This window comes from Babylonia areolata, chromosome 1 (assembly GCF_041734735.1).
Source record: "Babylonia areolata isolate BAREFJ2019XMU chromosome 1, ASM4173473v1, whole genome shotgun sequence".
NCBI classification, from domain to species: domain Eukaryota; kingdom Metazoa; phylum Mollusca; class Gastropoda; order Neogastropoda; family Buccinidae; genus Babylonia; species Babylonia areolata.
Genome location: NC_134876.1, coordinates 83,303,406 through 83,330,714, shown reverse-complemented (window position 1 = coordinate 83,330,714; position 27,309 = coordinate 83,303,406). Strand labels below are relative to the sequence as shown.

The following is a 27,309-nucleotide window of genomic DNA, read 5'->3' as shown; positions in this document are numbered from 1 at the left end:
AGAGAGAACGTATGTGGTATTGGACCAAAACGTGTTATCGCAAACCAATGAAATCACTCGGCTCATACACAATTGTATTGTGGTAATAAGGAACATGGCCGAGGGTGGCATCCGGTAGCAGACTACTGGTGAGAAAATTTTGTTTATCACAAAACTGATTCATTAAATTAAAAGATTTGGGAATGTAAGTTGATGAAAAAAGCACGGACATAAAACATCGATGCCCTGATGTAACAAGAAAATTGTTAGCGTATTGAATGAGTTGATTATGAAATTACGAAGTTGTGAATTGATTTTTTTAACCCACGATCACGATGACTTGGTGGGGGGGCGGAGGGGGGGGGCGTCTCTACCAGATGTTGTGATGCGAAGGCATGGTTGGCAGAAGGACCATGCTTACGTTGCATTTGCCATGTCACACACATTTGCTTCGTTGTGGAAACAATTCGTCCAAATAATGCAAAAAGCAAAACTCAAGCCAAATTCTGCATGAGATTCATGATGAATGAATGAACAGATCTGTCAGTGTCAATAGAACTATTCCCCACCCCATAGTCGCCCCATTTGCAAGCGACTTTAACTAAGGCAAATTTTAAACAAACGAATGTAAGTATGATTTTTGGATGTTTATAAGCATTTGTAGGAAGTATATATTTGAACTTTATCTTTTTAAAATGTATATAAATACCCCACTTTAACTGGTAGTGGTACTCATGAAGACATTTTTTTAAATATCCAGATCCAAATAGTGTGGAACAAGACTTCAAAGGTCCTTTCTGTCAGTTCATCCTAAAACCTTTTGAACAGTTATTGAAAAGTGGCATGGATCCCAAGTTCTTGCAGGCATCGATTCTTCTTTTTCCACTATTCCCTTTCCTTTTCCAGGCAGGATTTGCTTGCTTCTTTAGGAATTAAAAGTGGGACTGAGCAAGCTGTGAGGTTGTCAGAATGCAGAAGTGGTAACCATTTCAGTCATTGGATGTGCCTTTCTAATGGCTGACAATGAGCTTTAATAAGAATAAGATATATTACCATCAGGAAATAAATAAAATGGTTTGTTGCTTTTGTTTGTTCAGGATCTTTTCACACACCATCTTATTTTGGACAATCCCAATCTGAGGCCATATGTGTAAGAGTTACCACAGGATCAAGAAAGAATAAATAAAATTTTTTTTTACATATTTTCTCAAGATTTGCAATAATTATACTTTTTAATTCCATCATATATCTTTCTTCCTTTAGTATTGCACAGTGAGTGTCTAAATGTAATCAGCTTATTTACATGCATACATACTGTTGCTTTTCACGACATTGTAATTCATATTTTGAGTGTTACTATTTGATCCCAGCACATCTTGTCATGTATCTTTTGACTAATGTTTCATATGCTATTCTCCAACTTGCTGCAAGGAAAAGTTGTGATTTAACAAACTATGGTATGTGTCATTGTGTGCCTGTCTATGTTATGTGGGATTCATGTGTATTCATGCATAATGTTGTTTCCAAAATATTTTCATTCTGTGGTATTGTGATATCCATATATAGAAAGTGAAAGTATAATCATAATGATTTATGCCTCTTGATATATGCGCATGCTCAGAGAGATTCAGCCCTTCTGATAAAGGTTGTACGAAATGAAGATTGGCTAAGCAATATAGTTTTGTTTCATATCCTTTTCTGTTGTTGTATTAAGCTTGTATGTGTTCCATACATAAGATAAGACATCAAATTGGCGACAAGGTATGTCTTATTAATTTAGTTGATGTTTCAAATGTCAAATTTGAAGTAACTAGCAATTTTAGATCAAAATATTGCGAACATCTTGTCATTGCCTCCGTTTGAGGTTTATTTAGACGAACAATCGATTGGAGTACGTTGGGTGAAATGGATAAATCGTTTCGAAAATCTCATGTGTGGGATGAATGTTAACCCCTGTGCTGCCTATATGACGAGATAACTTGTCATGGCAAGCATGTATGCTTCGCTGCCACAGTGACGAGATAACTCGTCATCGAAATATTCTGACTTTTCCCTGGTTTGCATTCACTTTGTTGACAAAAATAGTGGTAGTTTTAGCCTGGGGAATCTTTCTAGATTCTATTCATAGCTAGAAACCCCATCTACGTCATGAAGCAGTCCTTTATTTGAACGTTTTGGTTGGGTCACTGTCCCAGTGTTTGCCTGACTTCTCTCCTCACTCGCTCAACAAAATGTCGGACTGACGCCGTGCTCAAGACATGCGATCGTGACGAACTAAATCAACCAAGATTTCTTTCTTTAGCTGATGCTCAGAAAGAATTGAAGCGTAAATTCGAAGGAGAAGACAATGATGAACATTTATAGGACGATTTGATAGAAAATAAAGGGAGCAATCAAGAGAGTGGCCAAGATACCACTGTCAGTGAGTGATGCCAGCTGAACAAACCTTAGCAGACGACAGAAAGTGACTGAATTATTAGCAGGACACAGTGTGAGCGATTTTCTTGGCACTTAGCCAAGGCGGTCTGATGAGAACTGGATCAAGTGACCCTCTGAGAGGGGTGAAGAGGAGGGGGGTGGAGACTGAGGGGGCGTGGCCTCACGTCCATATTATCACTTGGAGAAGTCACAATGCATTGTGTATCTATCTCTTATATATATATATATATATATATATATATATATATATATATATGTATATATATGTATATATATAAGAGATAGATACATATATATATAATATATTGTGGGTGTTCTAGTATGATTTTGTGTTTGCAGATATCCATTTGTCCAGAAAATGATATTTTTGTGCAAATTACCTAATGTTTGTAATGAACAAGTTGAAAATGTGACAAAAAACAAAACACTGATTTCAAAACAACAGCATTTCACTAAAAATATATAAGATGGGAAAACAGCATGTGTTTTGTATTCTTTATTCATTTATTTTTCAGAAAATATATACTTTTATGGGTCTTTCTCCAATAACAAAGAGCACATAATTTTTTGAAAATTTATACCCGTTTTTTGTGAAAAAACCCTGGCAAATAGATTTCACTTAAATTTTATTTTCCTGGCAGCGAAAGGGTTAATGCAGATGCCAGGAAAAGAGCACTGTTATTACATTACATTGGTGAAGAAGCCTACAACATCTATGACACATTTACTGAAGAGCAGAAGAACGGTACCAGTGCAGATGATACGCATGATGTGTACACTGTTGTCAAGGATTCATTCACAACACACTTCACACCCAAAAAGGATACATCATACGAAATTTATAAATTTCACCAAGCTGATCAGAGTAAAGGAGAGACTATCGATTTGTATTACATTCGTCTGTGAAGCCTTGCTTGCACATGTGAATTCCATGATGTTTAAAGAGAGATCCTGACTCAGATTATTCATGGATATCAGTCACAGAGACTCAGAAGACATGCTCAGTGATAATTTGACACTGACACAAACACTAGCAGAAGCTGGTAGTCTTGAACTGTCAGAGATGAGAGCGTCAGAAATGGAAAAATCAGTGAAAGCTCTCAGTATCTCACTCTCAGCTACTCAGTGTCTCATGGTAGATCAAGTCATCATGGTTCTTCACATTTCAGAAGTCCATCATCATGTGGTACATATCACAATCCACAGCAGTTTGGTTCAGCACACTCTCAGAATTCTCTGACCAGAAATCACTACAGCACACACACTTCAAGAGGCATCTCCAGCAGACATGGTCAGAATAATTTCTGTGGTGGTTGCAACAGAAATTGTCACTATTGTGGAGGTAATCTACCACACCAGCATGAGCATCCAATGAAAGGAAAGCAATGCAGAGCATGTGTAAGATTAAATCATTTTGCAAAGGTGTGCAGCTCAACTGTCCACTATGTATCAATTGAAAGTCATGACTTACCTGCATCATCAAGTGGAAATGAATGTGTCTTTACGGTAAACAAACATTTCTTCAAAGACTCCCAAGGTCAGCATATGCATCAGTGATACGTCTGTGCCGTTCATTATTGATACAGGTGCGTCAGTCAATATTATAGACAGTCACCAAAGATCTATTGTTATGGATTCAAGACACCACTGGATGTTGCTGGTCATTTCAAAACTAACATAGACATATTACATATCACACAAAACTGCAAGAGATGAGCATTTTCTTAAGTTAACCATTTTCTACAAAAATAATTTAGTTAAAAACTATAAACAAAAAGAGTCACTAAATGAACCAACTTTCAACGAGTTCTTGTATCATTTCTGTACATTACAACAATCAATATGTCGTGATATGTAATATAATTGTAATAGTCACATAATTAAAAATCCTGAATTTTGAATCCAAACCATTTACTGTCACTAAGAAGCATGGTAGTATGGTAACTGCCAAACCTGACATGACCCAAATAACCTGTATCTCTTCACACTTCAAACGTATCGGAGGTGGTTCCCAACCCATTGCTGAGGAAGAAGAGTCTGATGAAGAAGAAAATCAACACCAGAAACTGCAACCAGTAGTCCAGAAATCATCGCCTGTTGGATTAGCTGCTCCAGACAAACATACTCCTTCAGAAAGACCAATCATGAGTCTCATGCCAGCATCTCCCAGTGAAGCCCGTGCCAGGAAGCCACCAACTTACCTGAAAGACTATGTACTGAATACAATAATTAGACCATAATTCAAAACAACAGTGTTAAGTTTGTTAGTTTCAAGTTTTCCAAATGTTAGGAAGAACAAATAATTTTATGTTTTGTTTTCATCTTATTTTATTATCCAGGAAAAACAAAGAGTTCATCCAGAAGAGGAAAAGACAATATTAGTGATGAACATGACAGCCATGGATGAGTTTGATATTTTCAGACTGTATAGACTGATCTTCAAGGACATTATTTGCAACAACAACACCAACAACAAGAAAAACAACAACAAAAGTTTAATATTATCAGTAATTTAAGCATTGTGTCGTTGAGTGAAATTGTTGAAAAAAACCCCCAAAAAACAACAACAACAAAACAACCAACAATAACAACAAACAAAACAAAATCATAACTATAACACAGTAAAAGTATATGGTATCACTGTGTGGTTAAGATACAGTTTGATGATGACATGATACTTTGATAGACTTTCTTTTTTGATGATGACATGATACATTATAGACTTTTTAATTTTTCGAAATTAATATATTCTGATAACAATGTATCTAAAGGTGGGGAGAGATGTGATATCCATACATAGAAAGTGAAAGTATAATCATAATGATTTATGTCCCTTGATAAATGCATTTGTTCAGAGATCCAGCCCTTCTGATAACGGTTGAACGAAATGAAGATTGGCCGAGCAATATAGTTTTGTTTCATGTCCTTTTCTGTTGTCTTATTAAATTTGTATGTGTGCCATACATTAGATGAGACATTAAAGGTATGTGTTTCATAATAATTACTTTCATGCAGCCACTGTTGTTCATGATATATCCAGAAAAAGACACTACAATTCATTATACTGTAGATCATAAAATGTTATGTATCATCACACACACACACACACACACACACACACACACACACACACACACACACGCACGCACGCACTTGTACAATATCTCTATTTAAAACATGAGGAATACCTAACAGTGTGCAATCAATATTTAATGCTGCAGTTGATTTCAAGTTTTGGTTTGAAAAGTTCTTCACATGTTAAGTTACCTGGTTAAGAAAGACATTTTGATATATATCTCCAAAGAGGATTCAGCATCTTTGATGATTTATCTCAATTTATCGGTTTGCCCTTTGTGACTGTACTTCTGTCAGGAAGATATAGAAACAAGACATAAATTATCACCTTATTAAGTTTTGTTTCTAGCCCTTGAGGACAGGCTTCTATGTAATATATGAAATGAGGTAATGGCTATTGACTAGAAGTGTAACATCTCTGCAAGCGATTAGTTCCTCCCTCTCTCTCTCTCTTGGTTTCTGTCTCTTAGTCTGTGCTTCTCTACCCTTCCTCCCTGTCTCTCATGTGTATGCACAACATGAACAGGTACAAATAAAACTCTCATGCACACACATGTACACATAATTGTGTGCATGCTTACACACACACACACACACACACACACACACACACACACACACACACACCCTTCATTCTCACACATGCACATACTGGCATACACAAAGGTTTGTGTTTTTTGTTGTTGTTGTTGTTGTTTTTTTTAACTTAGGTTGGCTTGACTTGCTCTGAGAAGCCTTTTTTGTTATACTAAGATTCATAGGTTGATGAGTTGTGTTTGTTGTTAGGTTGTGTGTGTGTGTGTGTAGGCTGATAAGTTGTGCTTGTTGTTAGGTTGTGTGTGTGTGTGTGTTTGTGTCTGTGTGTGGAGGATATGGGAGTGTTGCAGAATGCATGTACACAGTGTTAGAGGAGAAAGAATGAGAGGTTCACAACCCCAAAATGCAGTGTGACCTGAAAGTTTGTTGCAGAAGTTTAGAAACTCTTGCGGCTGTATCAGTAACATGTTCACATAAATATCTTCACCTCTGCAAGTGGAAAAAAAAACTTGAATTTAAATGGCTTTAAATAATTTGTTCAATAACCACTATTCATTGGCACTGAGCTGCAGTTAGCAGTCAGGCTTCTTCTCAGGTTTCATTGCAATACCCATTATATTGCACCCCATTTTAAAAGTCATGGTATGTTAGCTTTTGAACACTGATGGAGAACAACAGTGGTTTTTGTTGTGGGGTTGAAAAAGTATTATTCTGTCTTAACTGTGTTTCATTCAGGTATTAATGTCAACAGTTGGTAATACATTGGTGCTTATTGAGTGGCATGGAAAATGACTGGTGCTTATTTCTAGCAGTTAAACAGTTGAAAACATACCGGTGCTGTTTTCAGCTTGAGCTTTATTGGTGCTGTTTTCAACTTTGTAATTATCAGTAGTTGGAAATGTATTGGTGGTGTTTACATTACTGTGAAAATCAGTTGCTGGACATGTGCTGTTTTCAACACTGTAGAAATCATTGGAGTTGTTTTCAGCACTAGAATTATATATATATATATATATATATAAGTGGTTGAAAAAAAAAAAGTTTTGAGATGTGTGTGGATGCTGATTTCAACACTGAAAATCAGTTTTGGAAATGGCTGGTGTTTTTTTTCAGGACGGTGAATATTGCTCAGTAGTTGAAAACATAATTGTGTTCTTTTCAAAGCTGTCCTTTATCAATACATGATATAATCAAGGATACTCAATTTGGTTTTGCTGCATCCATATGCATAGTACAGCTGTCACACACATGGATGTTTATTACTCAACTGTTATGGCCAGGTCAAGCCAAGTTAGGGAACAATTGACTTCTTCCCCATGTGACACAACCACTTGTACTAAGCATGGCATCCTTGAAATAATTGCTCAGGACTGAAAGTGTGTGTACATGTACAGACATTCCAAGTGATATAATTTTGAACACTTGTCAACATGTATGGTCTACATATATATATGAGTGTTTTGTGTCGCTAACAATATGACAAGGGCACTGTTCAGTACAGCAGGCCTCGGCAATGCAAATGGGTTAGTGCCTCTTCGAGTGTATGTCTGTCTGTCTGCGTCTTAGTGTGTTTATATGTGTGTGTGTGTGTGTTGACTTCCTTTTAACACTTAAATGTCTTCGGTCAAGGTTCATCAAATCGGGACATTATTTATCAAGGGAAAAACTTTGTGCAGCTTTGTAGAGTACTGAGAAAGCTTAAAGTGGATGATAAACATTTATCACTTTAAAGTATCAAGTATGACAACATACATGTTTTGGAAAAAGTAGAAATTAGCCTTTAGGGAGCTTCCTCATCATGGTTTGTTTCCTTCCTTCCGTCTTCCTTCCTCCTTTTCTTGGTTTCTTTTCTTGATGAAAACGCCTTACATATTAACCAGTTCTTTGTTGTTCCCTGTATTTGAGCGGTTGTACTGACTGTATGTTTAGTTTATTTTGTGTGGTCCAGTGTGTCAAGCTATCATCATGATGCAATTTTTATCCGTTGTGAGGAGTTTCTCAGGTCAGTCTGTTTGTGAGCTGGAATGATGTTTTATTTGATTGTTTATTTTTCAAAACATTGCTTGATGTTGCTCAGTTTGGAGTTCTTTTATTTATTTTTCTTTGTGTTTGTTTTGTTGTTGTTGTTGTTTTTAATGAATGAATAAGAGCAAGAATGGGTTTGCCGTGAATTGTGAAGTGAAACTTTTTACTGTTATTTTCTTATTCTGTTCAGTTTGTTATTTTATGAAAATGCTGTGTATCACTCCCACTTAAATATGCAGGCAAACACAGACATGCATGTGTGCACACAAACACACACACACACACACACACACACACACACGGACACACACGCATGTATGTGCGCGCACACACACACACCCACACACAAGAATCGAGAGTACATAATCACTTTAACCCAGTTGGGGCATGTTTGATTCCCTTCTTTAATTCACATCTGTTGGTTTGTTAGAGGTCTGACCTTTGTTTCTTCCTCTCTCTCTTTCTGTCTGTCTGTCTCTCTCTGTCTCTCTCTCTGAGTCTCTCTCCACTCTTCTCTCTTTCACTTCATTCAGAAATAATCTTCAAACACCATGTTACACTGTCTATGTAACATGTGATGGTAGTTCTTGGAATTCAGCCAGCCACTACCCCTTTCCTCTTCTCCCATCCAACTGAAATGCAGAAAGCAAGTTAAGATGTGTAAATGTAAAACACCCACAGATACTGGCTGAAGATGACAGTGACATGAGGCATTGGTATGTCCCAGTGAACCAACAAAGCTATAAGAGAACTGTAACACTGGCCACACTATCACCAGCACTTCACCTAGTTCAGTCGAGTGTGTACATGGGAGGGTTATTATTACATCCCACCAACCTTTCCACCACCATTTCCACCCACCTCTCATTCCCCACCCCCACCCTCAGAATCCTCCCCTCCACACATTTCCTGATTTCAGAAGTGCAGCTAGTTTGTTATTTTGAATTACAGATGTGTTCATTTTTAGAAGATAGTTCAGTACTTTTGTTTTAGCTATTGCTTTTGCTGGAAAGAAAAAAATGAAAGAGGGAAGGGTGGGAGGCAGGGAGGAAGAGAGTGAGAGAGAAGGGTAACAGATGTTCCATGCAGCTCGCCTGGCAATTGACGGCAGCCATAGATGGATATATAAAACATTTACATATGTGTACTGTCATTCTGAGGATGCACTGTACAAAATGCTGATGCAAGCATGTGTGTGTGTGTGTGTGTGTGTTTATCCCTCTCCCTTCCCCCCTGTCTCTCACATTCTCTCTTTCCTTCTCTTTATCCCTCTCCCTTCCCCCCTGTCTCTCACATTCTCTCTTTCCTTCTCTTTATCCCTCTCCCTTACCCCCTGTCTCTCACATTCTCTCTTTCCTTCTCTTTATCCCTCTCCCTTCCCCCCTGTCTCTCACATTCTCTCTTTCCTTCTCTTTATCCCTCTCCCTTCCCCCCTGTCTCTCACATTCTCTCTTTCCTTCTCTTTATCCCTCTCCCTTACCCCCTGTCTCTCACATTCTCTCTTTCCTTCTCTTTATCCCTCTCCCTTACCCCCTGTCTCTCACATTCTCTCTTTCCTTCTCTTTATCCCTCTCCCTTACCCCCTGTCTCTCACATTCTCTCTTTCCTTCTCTTTATCCCTCTCCCTTACCCCCTGTCTCTCACATTCTCTCTTTCCTTCTCTTTATCCCTCTCCCTTACCCCCTGTCTCTCACATTCTCTCTTTCCTTCTCTTTATCCCTCTCCCTTACTCCCTGTCTCTCACATTCTCTCTTTCCTTCTCTGTCTTTGTGCACACACACACACACACACACACACACACACACACACACACACACACACACACACACACACATATGCACACACAGAATAACTCACTAATACAACACACATGATAAGGGAAAGAGAGGCAGAGAAAGACACAATGTTGATCGCACATTACCCCATCATACATCCATCTCCCCTCATGTTGCCTTATCCTACAAATCCTCCCACACACCTTTAAAGCTATTTCCCAAGCCTGGGCTTACCATGTGTTGTACCTGTGCTGATTTGTGAAACACAGCATAATTCTGTTCTTAGCACTGTGACAGAAACTGTGGTGTTTACTGCTCAGTCATTTTGCACAATTGTTGACATGGTGTTGTGTATAATCCGTGATTGTAAATCTTGGAGAAACTGTTTCAAAATGGCTGTTAGTGTTCGTGGATCTGAAAAATCATGGGTCTTTTGCGGATGCTGTGCTGTCAGTGGGTTGTCAAATGGTATGTGGTTCAGGCGTCAAAAAGAAAAACCCTGCTTTTTGTCAGTCAGTATGCTGTGAATTGAAGTTGCGTGTGTTGTGTGGTATATTGGTGCTTGTGTGTGTTGTCATTTTGTCTTAATTGTTTGCCTGGTTATAGAAAGAATTTTATGATGTACAGTACAATAAACTGCGATATAAACGTTTCACTATTAATATTGTTGTTGTTGTTATATTAGTTCATTAAAATGAACATCAGTCATACTTTATAACTGACTGTGGTGAGCTTGAGTCACAGGTTTGCTAAATGATAAATCAAACTGAGCTTCTCGCCAGTTATCTGTGGGTGTTGTCATTTTGTGTCACCAGGGTTATGAGATGTGTTTCTTCCTCTAATTGTCTGTAATGACTTAACAAATAGTATGTTTAGAAGTAAGTATGCTTTATGTTATCATTACATCCTGGCTGCTGTTCTTGCCCTTATCTTGCTGGAGGTGATGCATATGGAAGGGTCAGATCTGTGTGCAAGCACATATGCATAATTACATAGTTGTGTGCATGTGTGTTTCTTTCTGCAGATTTTTATGTCTTCTGTCATAGTTTGCTGCAGACAGACATACTTACTTTTTTTTTCTTTTTGGCTTTTTTCTTTTTTTTTTACAACATGCAGACAATCATGCTGCTTTGATATTTTTTTGTAGTACACACTGTAAAAAGGTTTTGAAATCTGTGTGCAGTGTATATTCTATGCAAATATTAATATTGTTATTATCTCATGACAAATCAGTGTCATTATTGATATAATTGTTAATATCAGTTAACAGTGATCAAATCATTCAAGTTAGGTGTTGACACAAAGCCATGAACTGTTAACAGTGCTCAATCCCTGATTACGGTTACCATGGTTTCAGTCGTTACATGGAAGAATAGAGGAATGTTGTTTTACTTTTAGCCTAAGCCCAAACACGTCCATCATTTGTAGGGAATTATTTTCAGAGTGGACAATGGCACTGAGCAACATTGTCAAGAAAGCCAGTAACCTGCTTCGCTTGAGTGGGTCTGATTCTCCGAAGCCGCCACCACTGGATGGGGAGATCATCTACTGTAAGAACAATGTGTGTGTGCACCCTCCGGCATCACTGCTTGTGGATTCAGAGCATCACCCAGGTTATCTCACCCTGCGAGCCCATCAGAGTGAGGTTAGAGAGCTGAGGTGTATGTTTGTCAGTTGGATATGTTTGTGTTTTTTTGTTGTTGTTGTTGTTTTTGTTTTTGTTTGTTTGTTTTTTTCCAATGTTTTCCACACATTTCCATCACTAATCTTAATCAGCGCTCAAACGTTAGTCTCAGATTCTGAACTCATGTACCATGTATTCTACACATTTTGCAAAGCATATGTGTATATGTGTGAGCTGGTTTTGTTTCCTGTTCTGTTTCTCTCCCCCCCCCCCCCGACCCCCCCAAAGAAAAAGCTATATAAATCTCTCTGTGTGTGGGCATGTGTGTGTGTGTGTCTGTCTGTGTGCTTGTTAGTATTGTAGACTGGTCTGTTTTACGGTCATATGTCCTGAAAATAAAAAAAAGAAATTGTCTTGGTTCTGAAAGTTTGATGTTTTTTATTATTAAAATGATATATATGGTAGATTTTTAATTATAGCTTTAGACGACAGATGTTAAATGTTATCACTACCTAAAGTTATGATATGCATGCAAATCTGTATTGAAAATGATTATATCTATGTTTTTATTTTATTTTTTTATTTTTTTTATTCTTTATTTTTCAGGGTACACGGCCAACTTTGATCCTAACCTGGATCCCTAATCTCACACTGCAGAAGAATCCTCAGAGCATTGAGAATAGTCCCAACAAGTCGCACGGCACCACACCCAAAGCTAGTCCTCGACGCACACCTCGACAGGAGTTTGCCAAAGCAGAACTATCCCCTAGTCCAAACCAGAAATCCTCATGGCCCAAACAACAAGGTGCAACAACGGAACAAAAAAAGCAAAGTCAGGATGCGTGGAGCCTCAGTTCAGACATGTCCTGCGAGTCCCGTGAAGAGGCAGCCAGTCCCACGAGTTCCACTCCTGGCGATGACTCCTGGCGAGCTGAGCGCAAACTGAGCTCCAGTGCAAAGTCCCAGACAGATTCAGGGATTGGCACAGAGGAGCCTGTGGTGCTGACAGGCATGACCTTGAATTCTCAGATGCGAAAGTTGAGTGACACTGTCATGCCAGCTCTCCCAGAGAACAGCAACAGCGGGGGAGAGTCTAGCAATGGGGAGGGTCAGCAGAACAACACTAAACATGTGACAGCCACACAGAAACAGGTGCGTGTGGGCATCAACGTTAACGACCTGAATGCAGGAGCTGACGCCTCCCATGCGGACAACTGTGACGTGTTGACAGCAGAGGAGCAGCTGGCGGCCATGCTCAACAGGCCCAAACTGCAGGCCAAACGTCGCAGTGGGGAGTCTGTTGGGGAGGGGGAGGACGGTGCATTCAGTATTCACATGGCGGGGGACAGTTTGGTGGTGATGTCTGAGGGCCAAACAGCCCCTGAGGGCCCCAGCAGCATTACAGACAAAAACATCAACACCAATGACAGTAAATTTGACACAAGCACAGCTTCCAGTTCCCAGTCCACAGACAATGACTCCCCAGGCGTGGGGACAAGCTCCCAGTACGCCCTTTCCAGTCCCAGCACCCAGCAGGCAAGCCCTGAGAGCAGCTCCTTCAGCACGCCTGTCAACAACCTCACCCCCCAGCAACACTCCTCCCCTCACTTCAGCCCAGCCAAGCGAGCCGTCGGGGTACTGAGTAAGCCCCCCTGCTTGTTAGAACTCCCAGGCACCACCCCTCCCCCACCAAACACCCCTGTTGACACACCAGACATCGCTGTCACTCGGCCACGTAGCGCCTCCTCCTCCACCACCACCACCTCAGGTCCCGACTCCCCTCCCCTCACTCCTGTCACCTCCGATGCCGAAGAGTGGGAGGCAGCATGCCAGGGTGTAGGGGAGTGGTCAGGCCACTACAGCTTGCAGCAGCAGGACGGGGACGAGGCACGGCAAGATTCCCAGCACAGCAGCGCCCTGGAGTCACCAGACAGCACCACCAGCTCGGCCAGCGTGACCCACAACATGACCTTCCCCGAGAATTCCATGTCCTTCAACCAGGGCAAGCGGGAAAGGCGCAGTGCCCGCGATCAGGTGTGCGGGGTATTCTCCGTGGATCTGGGTGAGTGTGGGGGAGGAATTTTGTTTAATGTCCCATCACACATGCTGGTAATTGGAGATATTTTGTTAAAGCATTGATTTTCACATTTCAGTGTTATCGTTTAAAGGGGGAGTCTTTGCATTTGCTTCTGATAGGGTCTTTCAATGCTTGATGTGTAAGAATGAGAATAACTTTATTATCTCCAACTGGAGAAATTTGGTCAGGTGCATTATCACAACATAGACAAGTAAACAACATGGGGACCATAACTGTAAAAGTCAACAACAGCTTTTACGAATATTACGAAGACACAAATGTAAAAAATATCACATACACCGTTTCATACATACATCCACACACTGCAGGTAATAACTGGTATTCTTAATGTAAAAACAGAAAGAATTAAGAAACATTATTTTGAATACAATTATAAGCATAGCCTACTATATTGCACATTGATTATGATAGACAGATAAGATAAGAATAAAGATAAATTGCGGAAAACCACAACCAGATAATCAGCACACACCCGCACCCACCCATCTCCCACCCACCCCATACACGCGGTTTACTTGATTAAACAAGAGTAATACACATATGTTCTCAAATAAAAGCATTTAACATATTTGCTTTTAAAACATTGCAATTAATTATTACATAGTAATTATCAACAGAAATATATTTAGAATATGGACGTTAGCGTTAGATATATTCCATTGTACATTCATTCTGCATATTGCACATTCATCCTACATATTGCACATTCATAATAACCAATTGTCACGTTTTTAAGCTCAGTAAACACACACACACACACACACACACACACACAGCTAGAACAAGGTACAACCTATCATGCACGGACTTTCACACGTCTCACATGAGAGTGCGTGCACGCGCACGCGCGCGCGCGCACACACACACACACACACACACACACAGAGTTCTCAAGAATTTAAAAGGTGGATTGTCTGTGGTTGTGAGTGTATGTTTGTATGGTCTCTCTATCTCATCTCTCTGTCTCTCTCTTGGTTTTTGTCCTTTGTATCATGTGTTTACAAGCACATATTGCAAATAATTTTTGTGTTTTTCTTTTGCATATTATGGTTTTTTTTAATAACAGTATCATGTCAACTGGATTGGAAGTTAGCTCGTTTGTATTATTTTGTTTATGCCAAAGGCATTAAAGCATCTTCTGTACAATGAAAGAGTTGACAATTTATGCATTTTAGTGTACATGGTGACTCTAAGTCTCTGAAATGTATATATGTGATCAAAAAGAATAATATTAAGACACATGCAAATTATTATCATTATTATTAAAAAGAATGAAGACATACAAATTTTTCTTCTGCTGCTGCTTCATCATCTTCTTCTTCACTCTTTAGAGTCACAGATTAGCCCCTGAGATGAACTTGTTTGTATTGTACAAGACTGTTGTGTACATAGGCAACATAGACACTTACATAATAGTTTACAAGCAGGCAGCACCTATTTCATGATTATTAATCTATGCATGTTAGGTGCATGTGTGTATGTATGTATGTGTTAGAAAAGGACCATATTTAGAGTGATAGCCTAGTGGTGACACATCTGCTTAGGGAGCAAGAGAACCTGAGGGCACAGGATCAAATCCCACACATGCCAGAATTTTCTTCCCCTCCACTAAACTTTTAGTGGTGGTCTGGATACTAGTCATTCAGATGTGATGGAGGTCATATGTGCACCATGCACTTGATTCATGTAAAAGAACTTACAGCAACAAAATGATTGTCTCAGGCAAATTTCTTTAGAACAATCAACTTTGATAGTGAAATAAAAACACTTGCAGACAGAAAAAACAAGAAAGAAAAGTTTGTGTATGGTTTGTTCTGCAAAGTGGCAACACACTCTTCCCAGGGAGAGCAGCCCAAATTTCATAAAGAGAAATCTGTGACAACAACAACAACAACAACAACAAAAAGAAAAAAAAGTGGTACAATATATTACAACCACAATGCAACACAATACAACATTAACATGTTTGGTGGTGGTGGTGGTGGTGGTGGTGGTGTTTTTTTGTTGACACAGGTCAAATGCGCTCCCTACGCCTGTTCTACAGTGACTCAGCTTGCTCCACGGGCCAGGTGGTGATTGCCAGTCGTGAGAGTCAGTACAAAATTCTCCACTTCCACAATGGCGGGCTGGACAGGCTGGCAGAAATCTTCCAGGAGTGGAGCCTCTTTGCTCAGGAGACCGACAAAAGCACCATGAAAGTGTTCAAGAGCAAGGTACACAGTTCGTTAGTGAGGGGGATAGGGGTGTTTGTTTTCTTTCGTTATGTTTTGTTTTTGTTTTTTAAGTTATAATGATGTTGAAGTTTGTAATTCCAAAATTTCATATGCAAAAAAAAAAAAAAAAAAGGATGATTTAAATGATTTATGATCAAAGATATTCAAGATGGAAACTAAAAGTCAGTGCATGAGCACACAACACACACACTTGCACACATGCAGGAAGGTGACGCATGCACGCACACACACATGCACACATGAACACACACACACACACACACACACACACACACACACACACACACACACACCACAAATGAATGAATATGTGTGCGTGTGTGTATTAAATAAGTTCAAATTATTAATGAATATGACTGTGCATTATATATATATATAGAGAGAGAGAGAGAGAGAGAGGGTGAATAGCTGACCTTTGAAATAAGAAAGAATATAAAAAATGAGAAAAGGTTGAAAAAAAAATCAAATAGGCCAAGACATAAATGTGACAAAAGATGCATACGACTATAGGCTATTAAACGTGAAACTACAACATGAAATAACGCATATGATCCTGCCACATGAATGCATCCAGAAGGTAAGGCACATCCTTCCTTCACACATATTTACCCTATTTAAAATGGCATCTCTCTGTGCATGTACATGCAAGCATCTGAACAATAAGGCGCTTCCCTCCCTCCACACATATTTACCCCTGACTCCCTGTGCAGGATGCCCTCAGTGGTGGGGGAGGTGGGGGAGAGGATGGGGGCTGCAAGCCATACCAGCAGTTCCTGGTGGTGAAGCCCCAGCTGACCAACGACGACTGCCACCCCGAGGAGGGCCAGTTCCTAACGGTCACCGAGGACATCTGGAAGGAGCACATGAACAGCGACGGCACTGTGGAGGATGAACTGCAGCTGAGGAAGGTGGGGATGGGGTTTTGTTGTAGGCTGACCATAAAGTGAGACAGTCATGTTGAAGGCTGACCATAAAGTGAGACAGTCATGTTGAAGGCTGACTATAAAGTGGGACTGTCATGTAGGCTGACCATAATATGGGAATCTCATGTTGTATGGTGACCATAAAGTGGGACTGTCATGTTGTAGGGTGACCATAAAGTGGGACTGTCATGTTGTAGGGTGACCATAAAGTGGGATTGTCATGTAGGCTGACCACAGAATGGGTCTGACATGCTGTAGGCTGACCATAAAATGAGGCTGTCATTTTGTAGACTGACCATAAAAACAGGCTGTCATGTTGTAGAATGACCATTAAAAGAAACTGTCACACTGTAGGCTGACCATAAAGTGGGACTGTCACATTGTAGGCTGACCATAAAGTGGGGCTGTCACATTGTAGGCTGACCATATAGACTGTCATGTTGTAGGCTGACCATAAAGTGGGACTGTCACATTGTAGGCTGACCATAAAGTGGGACTGTCACATTGTAGGCTGACCATAAAGTGGGACTGTCACATTGTAGGCTGACCATAAAGTGGGACTGTCACATTGTAGACTGACCATAGATATTGTCATGTTGTAGGCTGACCATAAAGTGGGACTGTTACATTATAGGCTGACCATAAAGTGGGTCTGTCATGTAACCATAAAGTGGGACTGTCATATTGTTGATTGATCATAAAGTGGGCTGTAATGTAGGCTAACCATGAAGAGGGACTGTCATGTTTTAGGCCAGTCATGAAAAGTGGCTGTGGTGAAGGCTAATCATAAAGTTAGACAGTGATTTTGTTGGCTGATATAAAGTTATATAGATGATAGGAGGCAGAAATGTAGAGTGCGGCGGTGATTTGTCCCATATCATGTGTAGCAGCATTTCATTGGAGCACCTGTTTTACAAGAGCGCCTGTAGAAAGAGCTTGTTCTATAGGACTTGTTAGAGTTTCAAGCTTATTTGTACTTGAGACTTCTGGACAGAATAGTGGTCACCCTGAACAACACAAAATGGAGAAATATTGGAAAGAGCTGTGCAATGATTAAACTACTCTTAAAACAAAGAGAAAAAAAAGAGGTAGTCTTGCTGCTGTATCTGCAAATGTGTGTGTTTTACAGATGAATCACTCATTAAACAAACATTACTGATATGATGTTTCAGGCCATCTTTTTCGGCGGACTGGATCCTATGATTCGACCAGAAGTGTGGCCTTTCCTCCTGCACTACTTCCCTTTTGATTCTACATTTGAAGAACGAGAGCAAATCCGCAATGACAAGTATATTGAGTATCATCAGATCCGCAAGATGAGGTGAGTTGTTGTTCTTGCTGTGCATTGATAGACTGCATTTCACATAATCACTCATTTTTGCTGGTGGGTCTTAAGTGTTTTGTATAAGACCATCTTTACTATGTTTTTTAGTTTCTATATTATTATTTTTTTGAACATTATATTGCAGATAGTTTGTTTTCATAATCAACTGAATGCTGAGACCATTTACAGGATAGTTATTATGTTTGTGATATTTTGCATACATAGAGGCAAAATGGGGATCAAGACACTGGCAATGAGGAACTAGCAGTTCTACTGTACATATATTGATCTCATAAACGGGATAATTTCCTATCACAAGCAATTTTTGCACAGTATACATGTTTGTGGATCACATATACTTGTTATTATTATTACTATTATGAGCATTTACGCCTAATCTTGAAATCTTGAAAATAAGCCCTTGGTGTTTACAAATGGAACACATATGTAAATATCAAAAAGGAAAAATTAAACACAAGATGCCAAACATCATAAAAAATTCATTCCCCGCCCCCCCCCCCTCCCACACACACACACACATACACACATGCATGCACACACACACAAGTCATAGCACACAATCGTAAATAGTATACAATCAAAAGTACTATCAGAACTCACTCAGTCACTAATGGTCATTTTAGTTCATACTGGAAAGGGATGAGCTGTTAAGAATTAATCAGGAGGGGAAAAGGTGGGTCTTCAGACTGGATTTGAAAGATTGCAGCGAAGATGAGTGACAGAGAGCCTGAGGAAGTTGATTCCAAAGAAAGTGGGCTTGGAATGAAAAACTGCTCTGGCCATACATTTTGGCACATACATTTACCTTGTGCACAGGGGAAAACCTTCTGGTACTAGCAGTTCAGCACATTTGTTTACCTTATGCATTTAAGAAAGTCTGCAAGCCAACCAATCCACCAGGCACTACAAAGATTCAAACCAAGACCTTCATGGACCCTTGGACTGAAGGCCAACACTTGTCACTTGTTGATCATACCAGCCATTTGACACGTAACATGCAATATTTCTCCTTCCAAACAGCCTATATTTCTATACATGTATACTAGACAGTGTGCATATGCACATGTACATGTACACATGTGCATGTATGTGTGAATGTGTATGTGTGTACTTGTGTAGGGAGGTGAGTTGGGTGTGTATGTTTATATATATGTATGTATGCATTGTCTTTTATGTGTTTATAGTCTGCTAGATACATTTTGGTATGTATATGTAACAGCGATGTCATGTGGATAGAATGCAATAGAATTATAATTATAGAGTTCTGTTGTGTAAAGTAAGAGGAGTGAATATCCCATGCCATGACAATGAAGACGTCGGGGGGCTATGAAAAGACTGGGTTTGCCTGACAGGGAGTCTCTTAGGGGAGAGGAGAAGCAGCACTTTTGGCGCAACATCCAGTGCATTGTGGAGAAAGATGTGGTGAGGACAGACCGCAGCCACCCCTACTTTCGTGGTCAGCATAACCCCAACATACAGGTTCTCAAGTGAGTCGTGTTGAACTGACAATGGTTTGGCGGCTGTACATTCATTGATGGTCAGCATCAGTGTTTTTTACATATTGAATCTTGATGCTTACTGCAGATTTGATGAATTCTTTGTAAACCTCTTTTCTGCAACATCAAAAGTCATCGGCTCTGTTGAATGTTTCTGTGAATGATTTGCAGACAGGAGTTCCTCACAGAAAACTAGCCAGTGTTTAGTTGAGTTAGGAAAAGGATTGATTTAGTAGAGGTTGTATTTGTTTTGTAAAACAAGCTTCAAATTGTTATGTACTTGAGGGCAGTGTCAAAAATTTAATACAGAATTTTCGTTTAGAAAACAAAGTAATCACTCAGTGAAAAAATTTTAATTGCTTGCAACAGTATCGTATTTTAATCCATACTGAACAGCAGTTGTCATTGTTTTATGTGTTTTTTGTTGCTTTTTTAATCAGTCCTTGTGAAGCCCTTACATTTTCATGTCATTTGATAATCAGTTGTTGTTTTTAATTACACACTACATGTGATAGAAATTGTTTTCATGGTTTTTACATTTGTGAAAGTTGATATATATTTTAAAGTATGTTCTATGGTAGATGTGTATATGAAAATATTTCCATGCATATTATATCTGGACTCTTGGTTATCTCAGTTTGTAGAGCACAGGAGCTTGTACTGAGAATTTCATGTTTGAATCACAGACATTCAACATAAAAAAATTAGCATTCTGTTCTGCCTACCTAATTGTGTTGTCGTTGGTGGCATCAGTGTTACATTTGACAGATCCTCTTCCCCAGCTTTGCTGGAAAGGTTAACCCTATCATTGTCATGGTTGTCCTTGGTGAAATTCTGTAGAAAAGCTTGTAAACAAATACACTTGCAGACTGAAAAAAAAGGGGGGGGGGAAAAATATATATATATATATTGGTGGTTTGGTGGTGCTGCACTGTGGTGACACACTCTCCCTGAGGGTAGCAGCTGAATTTCACATAGAAAAATCTGTTGTGAAAAATATCATACAATACAATACAATACACAAAGTTACTACAATACAGTGCAGTACAATACAATGCAATATAACAAAGGCAGAACTTTTGTGGTCAGGGTTTGAGGTCATGTTGGAGCATTGTGTCCTTCGGAAAGACACTCCAATTTTCCTCACTCCACCCGGACATGAATGGATACCTAATTCAGCTGGGGAAGTTGAAAACAACACTGGAAGAGGATTGGGCTCCACTTCCCTGGGCAGAGCCCTAGATGCAGTGGATATGAATTCACTGCCCCCAGTGGCTGTAAAAGGCTTTTGGACCTTTAAGTTTAACCTTTCACAGTCTTATCACTTCAGGTGGGTGTGTCAGTGTTGACTGTCTTGCCTGTCTTCAGAAACATCCTGCTGAACTTTGCTGCCAGCCACCCCCACAGTGGTTACTCTCAGGGCATGTCGGACCTGCTGGCCCCCATCCTTGCCGAGACGCAGCAAGAGGCGGATGCCTACTGGTGTTTTTCTGGCCTCATGAACAGAACCATCTTTGTGTCATCGCCCACTGACTCTGACATGGACAAGCAGTTGGTAGGGAAAAGGTTACTTGTTCGTTTTGAATGTGTGCGTGTGTATGTGTTTTTGTGTGTTTGAATGTGTGTGTGTGTGTGTGCATGTGTAAGCATGGGTGTTTGTGTGTGTGAGAGAGAGATGGTGACGACTTTAGATTCTTGTTGTCTTGCATTATCTTTTTGTGTGTGTGAATGTGTCTGTGTGAATATGTGACTGGATGCGAACGTTTATTGAACCATGGCATATAGTGATGACCTCATTTTCTGGCTATTTTTCATCATCCACAGTGCTTGGTGTGTAGTATAGTGTGCTGTGTCACTGTGTAGTCACTGTGTAGTTCATTGTGCTGTCTGTGTGCAGTGTGTAGTTCTTTGTGCTGTCACTGTGAGCACAGTGTGTAGTTCAGTGTGCTGTGTGCACAGTGTGTAGTTCAGTGTGGTGTTTAGCTGTGTGCACAGTGTGTAGTTCAGTGTGGTGTTTAGCTGTGTGCACAGTGTATAGTTCAGTAGGCTTTGTCACTCTGTGCACAGTGTGTAGGTCAGTGTGCTATGTCACTATTGTGCACAGTGTGTAGTTCAGTGATGTTGCTGTGTGCACAGTGTGCAGTTCAGTGGTTGTCACTGTGTGCACAGTGTATAGTTCTATTTGCTGTGTCACTGTGTGCATATGTGTAGTTCAGTGTGCTGTGTTCACAGAGTATAGTATGCTGTGTATGTAGTGTGTAGTTCAGTGTGGGCAGTGTAGTGTGTATGCAGTGTGTAGTTCAGTGTGCTGTGTACACAATGTGTAGTTCAGTGTGCTGTGTACACAATGTGTAATTCAGTGTGCTGTGTATGCAATGCGTAATTCAGTGTGCTGTGTACACAATGTGTAGTTCAGTGTGCTGCGTACACAGTGCGTAGTTCAGTGTGCTCTGTATGCGGCTTGTGGTTTAGTTTGTGTGTTGTCCAGTTTGCTGTGTATGCATTTTGTAGTTCATTGTGCTGTGTACGCAACATGTTGTTCAGTGTGCTGTGTACACAGTGCATAGCTCAGTGTGCTGTGTACACAGTGCATAGTACAGTATGTTGTGTACACAGTGTGTAGTTGAGTGTGGTGTGTGGCTGTGTGCAGGACTACCTGCGGGAGCTGCTACGCGTGATGCTTCCCCGGTTCTTCTATCACCTGAAGCTGCTGGGACAGGACGCCCTGGAGATGCTGTTTGCTCACAGGTCAGGGGGCGCAGGGACAGCGTGGCTGTTCTGTGGGTTGGCTGGCTGTACTGTAGTGTATTGGACTGTGTTGTGTTGTTCTAGTGTATTGGACTGTGTTGTGTTGTTCTAGTGTATTGGACTGTGTTGTGTTGCTCTATAGTGTATTGGACTGTGTTGTGTTGTTCTAGTGTATTGGACTGTGTTGTGTTGCTCTATAGTGTATTGGACTGTGTTGTGGTTTTCTGTAGTGTATTGGACTGTGTTGTGTTGCTCTGTAGTGTATTGGACTGTGTTGTGTTGCTCTATAGTGTATTGGACTGTGTTGTGGTTTTCTGTAGTGTATTGGACTGTGTTGTGTTGTTCTGTAGTGTATTGGACTGTGTTGTGTTGGACTGTGTTGTGTTGGACTGTAGTGTATTGGACTGTAGTGTATTGGGCTGTGTTGTGTTGCACTGTAGTGTATTGGACTGTGTTGTCTTGTTCTGTAGTGTATTGGACTGTGTTGTCTTGTTCTGTAGTGTATTGGACTTTTTGTGTTGTACTGTAGTGTATTGGACTTTTTGTGTTGCATTCTGTAGTGTATTGGACTGTGTTGTGTTGTAATGTAGTTGTGCTGTACTGTAGTGTGTTGGACTATGTTGTGTTGTACTGTAGTGTATTGGACTGAGTTGTGTTGTACTGTAGTGTATTGGATGCATTGTGTTGGACTGTAGTGTATTGCACTTTTTGTGTTGTACTATGGTGTATTGGACTGTAGGGTATTGGATTGTGTTGTGTTGTACTGTGGTGTATTGGACTTGTTGTGTTGTACTGTAGTGTATTGGACTGTGTTGTGTTGTACTGTAGTGTATTGGACTGCGTTGTGTTGGACTGTAGTGTATTGGACTGTGTTGTGTTGGACTGTAGTGTATTGGACTGTGTTGTGTTGGACTGTAGTGTATTGGACTGTAGTGTATTGGACTGTGTTGTGTTGGACTGTAGTGTACTGGACTGTGTTGTGTTGGACTATAGTGTACTGGACTGTGTTGTGTTGTACTCCGTAGTGTAATGGACTGTGTTGTGTTGTACTCTGTAGTGTAATGGACTGTGTTGTGTTGTACTCTGTAGTGTATTAGTCTGTGTTGTGTTGTACTCTGTAGTGTATTGGACTGTGTTGTGTTGTACTGTAGTGTACTGGACTGCGTTGTGTTGTACTCTGTAGTGTATTGGACTGTGTTGTGTTGTACTGTAGTGTACTGGACTGCATTGTGTTGGACTGTAGTGCATTGGACTGTGTTGTGTTGTACTCTGTAGTGTATTAGTCTGTGTTGTGTTGTACTGTAGTGTACTGGTCTGTGTTGTGTTGTACTCTGTAGTGTATTGGACTGTGTTGTGTTGTACTGTAGAGTATTGGGCTTTTTGTTTAGTATTGCACTGTAATGTGTTGCATAGTATTGTACTATACTGCACTATATTGTATTGTATTGTGCAGTGTTGCACTGTACATTATATTGTACTATATTGTATTTTACAGTATTGTACTGTACCACATTACCTTTTACTGTATCATATTGGACTTTGTTGTATTGGACTTCAGTGTGTTGTATTGTACTTTACTGTATTGGATTGTACTCTACTGAATCATATTGTACAATATCATACAGCATTATATTGTATTTTGCATTGTATTGTGTTGCATCATATTGTATTGTGTTATATTGCCCTTCAGTCATATAGATTTGTTAAGTCATGGCTGCTGTGCTCAGGAAGAGCACATTGCCAAAATCCAGCAATTCAGTTGTACTCAGATTTAACATTAACACCCATCTCGGGTGATAGGTCCAGTGGGGACAGCCATCTTAGAAAACTGGGAAGAGGGGACATATCTAAAACCACACTGACACCACCAAACAACAACAGGTTAAGACAGGCAGTGAAAATGCCAGTTTTTAGTGGCTGGTGTCTGGTTCAAACTCAAGGCATATGGACTATGAGCATGGTAAATAATGGAGCCAGTGAGGTACCCACCCTTTTTCTTTCTTTTTTTTCTTTTTTTTTCTAATCTGTAAGCATGAATACAGTGTGCATACATGGTGTGTAGTAATAAAGTCACTGTGATGTTACAGTCCTGGGTTGAGGGAACTGGCTTCATAGTTTTTATGTCCTTTCACCTGTCCAGCTGTGGGTTCATCCCTGAGTTTTGGGGCTGTTTGGGTTTTTTGTTTGTTTTTTTTTCATTGATGGTATTGTTTGCATCAGGTCTGAGTCATGCTGCAGTCAGTATCTTGTCTTTGTATAAATTTTCTAGTTAAAAAAACTTCAGGTATTGGCCTCTTTTTTGTTGTTGTTGTTGTTGTTTTGTTTTATTTTGTTTTTTTGCTTTTTTTGTTTTGTTTTGATTATTTAGTTTATATTGTTCTTAGGTCAGTCACTTACCATAACTTTCAAAGGGTTGTAAAGCTAGTTAAATACCTACAGTAGAGCAATGCAATGCAATACAATATGATACAGTGCAATACAGTGTAATATAATATCACTTTATCAGCCCCTCACAGAGTGAAACTTTTGTGTTTAACCCACCCCCAACCCCCAAAAAACAACCTTGAAAACACAGCAAGTAGCAGTACATGAATACAACATCACCAGTAGAGCTTGAGGTCTTTCTGTGTCCTCAGATTTCGCCTTGTCTTAAGCTATTGCCTTTGTCACCCCAAAAATGTGAAACCTTGAAATAAATGCAGCAAGAAACACTACATGAACTTAGTGTCACTGATAGAGCTTTAGGTCCTTCTGTGTCCTGAGCTGTCAATTTTGTCAGATTCTTATCATTTGTTGTTGTTTTTTTGTTTTGTTTTTTCCTGCTTTAGGTGGATCCTGCTGTGCTTTAAGCGTGAGTTCAACGAGCAGGATGCCCTGCGGATCTGGGAGACGTGTTGGGCACACTACCAGACCGACTACTTCCACCTGTTCCTCTGTGTGGCCATCGTGGCCATCTACGGGGATGATGTGGTGGACCAGAGACTGCCGGCTGATGACATTCTCCTCCATTTCTCCTCGCTGGCCATGCACATGAACGTCGACATCGTGCTGAGGAAGGTGGGGGAGCGCTGTGGTGTGCAGTTAGTAGTTTTCTGTTTTACATCTTTCCACTTATAGTGATATCAGGTAGTGTGCAGTTGTGCAGTAGTTCGTCTTCAGTTTAATATCTTTCCACTTGTAATATTAGGTTGTGTGTAGTTTTGTTTGTGTTGTACTTACTTAATCCTCATCGTGCCCTGTGCCACACAAAGCCGCCACCAGAGATCTCCATTGCTGCCTGTCTTGTGCTGTCTTGGCTGGCTTCCCCCAGGTATAGCCGTTCTCTTTCAGTTCTTTTGCTCATAGTCTGTCGCCCTATTTTATATTGCACTACACTGTCCTGCATTATCTTATACTTTATTGTGCTGTGTTGTTGTGTTTTAGTTAAAAGGTAAGCTGTAAGGCACCAACTGTTATATCCCAGTTTTAGTGGAGGTTTGTCAAGCTGAATGAAATTTGTTGCTTTCATTGCATTTATTAACATATCACTTTGTCTGTTTTGTTCGTTATGTGATTTGTGTGCACCATTCCTTGGTATGGTGAGATACAGGTAGTTGGTTTGTTTCTTACCACTCTCAGGCGCGAGGCTTGCTGCACCAGTTCCGCAGCAAGGCCGTGATCCCGTGCACCCTGATGGGCCTGTGCGCGCAGTGTGACCCAGGCATGTGGGACAGCGGTCATGTGCCCACTGTGGAGTGCATCACCCATCTGCACAACAAAATCTGCCCGGCCACCCGCATGGGGGAGAGGAACTGAAAGACAGGTGCTTGTTTTCAGAGGTGTATACTGCAGCAGGTGCGTGTTTACAGGGGTGTTTGTGTACGTTGTGCCAAGCTCCCATCTGTTATCCAGCGTCAGTCATTCAGCATTACGACTTGCCAAATCCCGACACTCAGCTCACAGTGAGGAACAAACGACGATGATAAATGACGAAATGTGTACACACATCAGGTGCCACTATGGTAGGCAGAGTTGTTGTGTCTGTGTGCGTGTGTTTGGAAAGGATGGGGAATGGATCCTTGATGTTTTCAAATGCTTTGTGAATCTGACAAAGTATCTGTCATGCAATAGAACAAAATGAAGAAGAGAAGATGAGCTGGATGCAACAAACATAGCACAGATTTGGAAGTACTTGACAAAAGGTACACTGTTGGCAAAAAGATTTATGCCATTCTATATAAATGCTGACTTCTTGATGATACGAGGCATGTTTGAAGTAATGCAAGAGAAGCGTTTAAACAGAACTGGAAGTGAAGAGAATGTTGTTCTTAAAACATGTCAAGAAATCCAGGTTTTTAACGGAAAGTTCAGTTGATGTTCTCCTTAACCATGTTTGTGTGAGAGAGTGAGAGATGGGCGTGACGTCATCACGGGAGGTGGATGCTGATCGGGGGGAACATTGTTGTGAGGAAACCTGCTTGCTTTGGGGCAGTGTGGGTTCTGTGTAAATGGTTTGGAGGAGGGGGGTTGGGGGGGAGGGTTCCCAGATGTTGCTCCTGTTCCTCTGTCTTCCTGACATGTTGATTGTAACGAAACTTGCCTCATCTGCCCTCCAGCTGCGGCTGGACTGTGTCAAATCATTTGTCTCTCGAAGGCTAGTGTACATTGAACATAAGCTCAAAACGTACTAAATGTTGTTGACTGTTTCCATTCTTTCCGGTTTAAGTTGAAATTTCAGATTATTGATTGGGGTCTTGAAACTTGTTCATAATGTGTCTTTTCTTTCAGATGATTGATAACATATGTGTTTCTACTTTCCAGTAAGGAACTGGCCATAACCCATGAGATTTAAAGAGCAGAAAACAAAATTCAGTCTAGTTAGAAAGCAAGATTCTCTTCTTGTAGGCATAATGATATTGGGTACCTGTTTGTTTGTTTTTTATCCATCCATGCTCATGCTTTACTTGTGAGTTAAGTTTGCAGTCGTTATAAAGTCTTGCAGTCTTTGATTTTCTTCTTTGTCTTCTGTTTA

At 40.3% G+C, this 27,309-nt stretch overlaps 1 protein-coding gene across 1 annotated transcript; it reads left to right on the top strand.

Annotated features, from left to right (window-relative positions):
• Window positions 1–96: 96 nt before the first annotated feature.
• On the top strand, window positions 97–26,725 carry LOC143293874 (uncharacterized). Its single transcript, XM_076605202.1, has 11 exons — window positions 97–128; window positions 11,273–11,475; window positions 12,061–13,516; window positions 15,566–15,765; window positions 16,497–16,694; window positions 17,882–18,030; window positions 19,407–19,541; window positions 20,919–21,105; window positions 22,201–22,298; window positions 25,127–25,355; window positions 25,917–26,725. The coding sequence occupies exons 2-11, from the start codon at window positions 11,281–11,283 to the stop codon at window positions 26,091–26,093; spliced, it is 3,024 nt and encodes a 1,007-aa protein (XP_076461317.1). The 5' UTR covers window positions 97–128; window positions 11,273–11,280; the 3' UTR covers window positions 26,094–26,725.
• The last annotated feature ends 584 nt before the right edge of the window (window positions 26,726–27,309 follow it).

What these genes read in the sequence shown, in the direction of transcription:
- LOC143293874 (XM_076605202.1), top strand. Translation starts at nt 11,281, where the DNA reads ATGGCACTGAGCAACATTGTCAAGAAAGCCAGTAACCTGCTTCGCTTG. An exon ending in TGAAAGTGTTCAAGAGCAAG is followed by an intron (nt 15,766 to 16,496) that starts GTACACAGTTCG and finishes CTCCCTGTGCAG; the next exon opens with GATGCCCTCAGTGGTGGGGG. An exon ending in GAGATGCTGTTTGCTCACAG is followed by an intron (nt 22,299 to 25,126) that starts GTCAGGGGGCGC and finishes TTCCTGCTTTAG; the next exon opens with GTGGATCCTGCTGTGCTTTA.